Genomic DNA, 6000 nt, shown 5'->3' on the forward strand with positions numbered 1-6000 from the left:
GTTTTGCATCAGTTTCCTACAGAAGCAAAATCATCACAGCAAAGTCCTGCTCTACTCAGCCTCAAGTCACCAATACCTTTTTTCCTGTCGCAGTTCAAAATCCCTCAATTTGTTGGATTTTACAACAGAAATTTGTGATCTTTAAAACCAGCAGGATAATAAATAGCTAATAGCCTTACTACAGCTGATTTTTGCCAAAGAAACAGAAACAGCAACACAATCCATAAAAAACTAAGGCATACAACACCACATTCCTGATAATTTAAGTTGGCATTTCACTAACCAACAAAGTATCACAGTACAAACAATTAAATTGGCTTGACTCTAATTACTTGGCCATCTGAATAAACATAAACCCTCACCACATCAATCTAAAGCCCCGAGGAAGTGTCACCAGAAACATGAGTGCCATTACACCCTTTGCAGGCTTTGAATTCATGGCTCAGGACACGTGGGGAACATCAAGGTTCAAATTGCTGCAGGGAATGGACAACCCCTGCAGTAAAACTCATCATCTGTGACTGGCAGTGCAAACATTTACAGCAGGGCAAGGAGACAGCACAGAAGGGTTTCTTAGACTGGAAGGTGAAAGACATCCCAATCCTTGGAATTTATAAGGTGTCCAGTATGGTCACTGCTGCTGTTTTAGTCCACCACCCCACTGAGGTTCCTAAAGGCCTCAGGCAGCGACTCCTGAAACATCAGTTTAAGTCACCAGCAAACAACCTACATGAAATGGTGGGTGAAACTGCCAAATAGGATAAAAAAAATCCTTCCTAAAAATATATTGCAGCCAACAGTGATACATTATAACACACTGAAACAATATAAATAGCTCTGTTCTCAATAAAAAAAGAAACTAAACAGAAGAGGAAAAAAGAAAAGAGGCCTTTCCCTCTCTAATATGTTGCTCAAACTACACATGTGGCCCTTTGAATTATATTTGCTTTAAATCTGTGATGATCTCATCAAAACAAACCAATATCTGGTTACTTAATCATTCATCTAGTGGTCTTTAGATGATAACCCACAGTGTAAATATTTGGGGTCAGAGAAAGTTAAGCTTTTTCATCTACCATTTCCAACCATTCAGTTCCTACTCGAGTTTAGAGAGGAAGATTACCCTGTGTCAGTTCCCTGCTTGTTATATTCTTTTCTCCTAAAAGTACCCAGAATAAAGGAGAGAATTACCTAGCCTCAAGCACAGAGGCATTTCCAAATTCTAGCAACTTCAAAGCAAAGGCTTAACCAAGAGCTTTAAACTCCAATTCCTCAGCTCAAACATTGACCAGCACCATGACACATTCCCGTGGTCCCTGTCACCTGGACTAAAGGGCACATTTTCAGCTCAGGATAAAGCATCACAGGCCAAATCTTGTTTAAATTAAAATGGCTGAACCATAATCTTCTGAAACAAAGAAAACCGTGAATCACAGCCTTAAGACACATTTGCTATCCTTTCTATACTAAATTAAAAATGTCTATTATTTCTGAATAGGAATCCTTGCCATTACTTCTCCATTTCTCTACTATATGCTGGGATTTACTAAAAATAAACACAGTGGTGAAACGAAGTATATACTATGTTAAAACTATCACAGAAAAGCTTTTCCTCAGCTTACCAAGTAATTACTACATTAATTACAGTATCAGTAAAAGCCTCTAAACTTCAGTTGACAGTGTTTTTGAAACACAACAAAATCATTGCTTAAAACCAAATTGTAACAATTAAGAAAAGGCTGACAGTTCTCAGAACCAGGGGCAGATCAAACCACCCGAGCACGCCCTGGTGTTCTGAAAGCCACACTCATAATCTGGAGCATCACAGACCCAGCATAAAGGAAGTGAAGAAGTGTCTCCTGATCTGCCACTTCCTATCTGTGCCCCTGAGGCTGCCCTCACCTTCCTGGGGGTAAAATGCCCTCTTTTGCAAGAAATGAGGTTTGCAACTGAGAAACACCAGTGCTTTCAGTGCTCCTTCCCTAAATGTGAAATGAAGAACTGCTACATGAACACAAGGGTTGTGGTTGAAGAGTTAGAAAAATTTATAGCCTAAAGAATACAGAACAGATAAAGAAAATTGGTTTGATATCATTGGTTTTGACACTGCAAGGCATGAAACCCTTTCACCTCACAGAAGCAATTCTGTAGGTGTTCTGATGCTCATACACAGGGAGACAACACTTATGCAGACACTTCTCAACAAGCACATTCTGGCTGCTGCCAAAAGTCTCCTTCACAAAACTTGCAAAGAAATCAATAGTGCTGTGATTGGCTCTTGAGGGAACCCTCCCTCTTCCACTGCTGAATCAGAAATTTAAGACTTCCTTCACACAGACAATTTCAGTACCACAGTTCTGTGTCCTAAAATACTGGAAAGGATTAGTGTCTTCAAAACATAAACCTGGTTCCTTACACATATGCTGAATTTTTTCCTGCTATGCAAAGGCCAATAGGTTTGCAACACCCTAAGGATTTAATGTTTCCCTCTTAGGATACCCTTTTATGCCAGATTTACAGCAGCAGCACTTGCTCCAGTTATATCCCCAGTCCTAAAAGGCAAGTGGTTTGTGGTTTGTTTTTTTTTTTTTTAAACAGAAGTATTCAAATAATTTTCACAAAGACCATTCTTTACATGAAGAAAGAGTTCAGTATGAATTCCTTCATAGACATCTCCCCTTGATGCACCAAACATTAGCTAAGCATTGTACTGCACAAACCAAGCCCATCCCCATCCAACAGCTGGCAGAGAAACCAAATAAGTTTCCATTCATCTTTGTTTTAAAATACATATAGTGTTTTTAAGAGTTGAAATATTTATCTCTCAATGGTGCTGCACTTATGACACTGGTGAAGAAACACCCTTCTTCCTCCAGAAGCTATGCAAGAAGCCAAACCCCAGAGCAGGGCTGGAAATGATTATCACTGTTAGTAGATAATTCAGCCAGGTGACAGGGCAGCAACAAATTCTCTGAAGCTGATTAACCACAATAACTGTTCAGGCACTTAAATATGTTTACTTCACTGACACTTCCTCCTTACAACAACACATCTAAGCTAATTCTTTCCACTTATGAAAAGACTTGATTTGAACAGAAGTTGGCATGATAGGCAGAAATTAGACACCTGATCAAAACAGACTCATTTGTAGAACCCAGTAGCCCTAATATTACTCAGTTTTGTCTTCCCAAATGCACCACACATCTAAATCCCATATTATTTTGATCTCATTTCAGTCTTAGGTCTTTTAAGAGCAGAACTTTAGCTTTTATGCAGAGAAAATCCGAAGGATAACTTCTAGTTCCGAATATTTTTGGCTCAGAGCCCAGAGCCTTTGTTGCTGAGGTGAAGAAAATGAAAAGAGAAATGGAGTGAAAGAAGAGCCCTTTAACAACAGCTACAGTTGGCTTCTCTTTGAAGTGATCCTGATTGTTGTAGTACCTTTCATCTCTTCACCTCCTACTTTGTTCATTCTATTATTTAGACATGGTAGCAGGGTTATGTATAAACTACTGCAAGAACAGAAGTGAAAGATAAATTATATTTTCATATATTTCACCTTGCCAACCTGTTGCCCTTCAGATATTTAGGCCAAAAATCAATGTTTGCAAGATTACACCTATCTATTACTTGTCTGCTGCTGGAAGTCATTGACTATCCCTATGTCTAACCTGGTGTCTCTGTGGAAAGCTGTTGGTTTTGCCATTATTTTCATCCTCTACATTAAGCCCAAGCCTGTTTCTAAATGAAGGGCCCAACTTCTGCATTTTGCTGACATACTCACCTTCTCAATTTCACAAATGCTGGAACACCATTTCTAATGAGGAATTAGCACAGGATTATTTTTAAAAGCTTCACAATTGGTCAAAAAGAGATTCAGAACAGCCCATGCCTGACTACAGGGCTCAAGTCTCCATCTCCTTGGGGAAGGCATTATTGAAAGAAGTGAACAGTCCTTGCTTCCCCATGGCTCTCTAAGCATTTTGCTGAACATCATAACATCCTATCATAAAGACAACTAAACTTTCAAATCCTACTGCTAACATATCCCCACCTCCTTTCTGGAGAATTACTAGGAAAACTTCCCAGTTATCACTGAGTATTGACTAGAAATGGAATGTGGCTGTATGATTTCATTTTAATTAGTTCTACACAGTCATTCCAAAACTTCAGTCCCAATGCTGACTAACTGATTGCACAGCAATCACTACCCCTTCACAGGAAGGAAGTGTCCTATGCTGTAAACTACTGAGCAAGCATTGCATCACGGCCTAGGAATTTACATAACCTACTAATTAAGTTCCGGAACTGTAAATTAATTGCTGTAAAGGTCTTGAATACTGCTGTACCACTCTTGAAATAATCCCCATCTCCCTCAAACCTCTGGTACAACCAGAAAAGATATTTCCCATCCTGTTAGGAAATGCTCTCCAGGTGTGAATCTAACAACTGGCTTGATCTGATTCAGCCCAGATCACTTTGCATCCTGCAGTGGGAGACCAAGAATGGCACTGATCCAATTTTACTGATCCTAGACAGTTGTTACCACGCCAGCTTTTATGAAAGCCTTTCTGACACTCTTCTAAGTTGTTTCTAATCTTCTAAGCTGAGGATTCAACATCAGCAAAATTAAACAAAGTAATAATTTTGTCTCCCGCCCTTCTTACCAAACTCAGTGGGACTGACAGTTAAGTACATCTACAGGAGTATTAACAAACAAGCTTCTAGGCTTCAGATATCCCAGTTCAGTAACTGTTTATCTATGTATCCTTCTATGTATCCATTATTTTGAAATCTATACAAGTTGCACATTTTTACACATCAGCAACAAGTCATTAAAACACATGGTTTATCCACGGGTATTAGGCCATATCACCTTGTTCAACTCCATGTATGAGACACAGGTAACACCTGCTTCCTTACTGCTCAGCTGCTAAGATTAGAAAGGTAAACCAACAAAGAATAATTTATTTCTCCAACACCTTCACAAAATACATTCACACCCAAAGAAGTCACTTGCTTGAAAAAGTTGCACAGAGATTACACAGCTGCTTTCGCAATTATCCTGTTCTCTTTAGGTTTGGTGCAACTTTGAGCACTACTGTCAGTGGAAACAGCCTCTTCTAGTCTTGAAACAAGGATCAGGTGAAAGCAAGTGCTGAGAAAACCTTAATTATTTACATTTTCAACCAGAGATTCGGACATTAATCATAGCTACAATTTCACCTTTTCATCTGACTCAGGTTACTTGAGAGGTTTCACTTAAGCTGACTAAAAACTGAGTTTAAAATGTTTATATCAATTCTTAGCATTTGTACTTTTGCTATGCACTTTTGGTCCACAAACAGACTACGGGAAAAATACTGCCTTGCAAGTACACCACAAAAGCCAACTTCCAGGTGACCTTACCTGCATCATGGTGACCACATGGCAGGGATTCAGGAGGTAAATGACAGTCCTGGTGGCAAACTTGAAGCCCACCTCCAGTCCAAAGATGAGGCAGAGCAGCACCAGGAGCACGTTCTTGCCCAAGCTCTCCTGCTTAGTCTGGGGCTGCTGCAGCAGATTCTCCAGCTCCCTGAGGTGCAGATGCCTGAGCTTCCCCAAGGACAGGAGGATCTCCACGATGCCTACGCTGAGGAAGACCAAACTCTCCAGCAAGCGCTGCTTCCCCGAGAGAAAGGCAGCGCATTCAGGCCCTCCATTGCCGGCAAAGCTGGGGTCCACCCCCCCATACATCCAGTCCAGGAGGTTGTGGAGGCTGTAGCGAGACATGGCGGGACGGTGCCTCTTCTCCAGGAACAGGTACGAGCAAGACGGAATCAAAGCCAAAATTCTGCCGGGCTGACGAAACATGAAACGTCCAGAGGTTCCCTTTGCAGTCCTTCCTTCCCGGGCTCCAGGAGAACGGGGCAGCTCCGCCCGGGGCAAGGGCAATTCTTCACTCTCCCTTCCGATGCCCGGAGGAGCCCCGCTCGCAGCAGCCTGCGGGGAGGGAGA

General features: G+C 41.1%; 1 protein-coding gene across 1 annotated transcript in view; it reads right to left on the reverse strand.

The window, feature by feature from the left end:
- Positions 1-5944, reverse strand: part of TMEM164 (transmembrane protein 164) — a 28698-nt gene extending 22754 nt beyond the window's left edge. The window contains exon 1 of the mRNA XM_018070876.3: positions 5410-5944. Within this exon, the coding sequence (XP_017926365.1) occupies positions 5410-5856 (447 nt within the window). The 5' untranslated portion in view covers positions 5857-5944. The remainder of the gene's footprint in view (positions 1-5409) is intronic.
- Positions 5945-6000: the final 56 nt, after the last annotated feature.

Source organism: Manacus vitellinus, unplaced genomic scaffold, assembly GCF_001715985.3.
Source record: "Manacus vitellinus isolate BGI_N305 unplaced genomic scaffold, ASM171598v3 scaffold_19_pilon, whole genome shotgun sequence".
Taxonomy (NCBI): domain Eukaryota; kingdom Metazoa; phylum Chordata; class Aves; order Passeriformes; family Pipridae; genus Manacus; species Manacus vitellinus.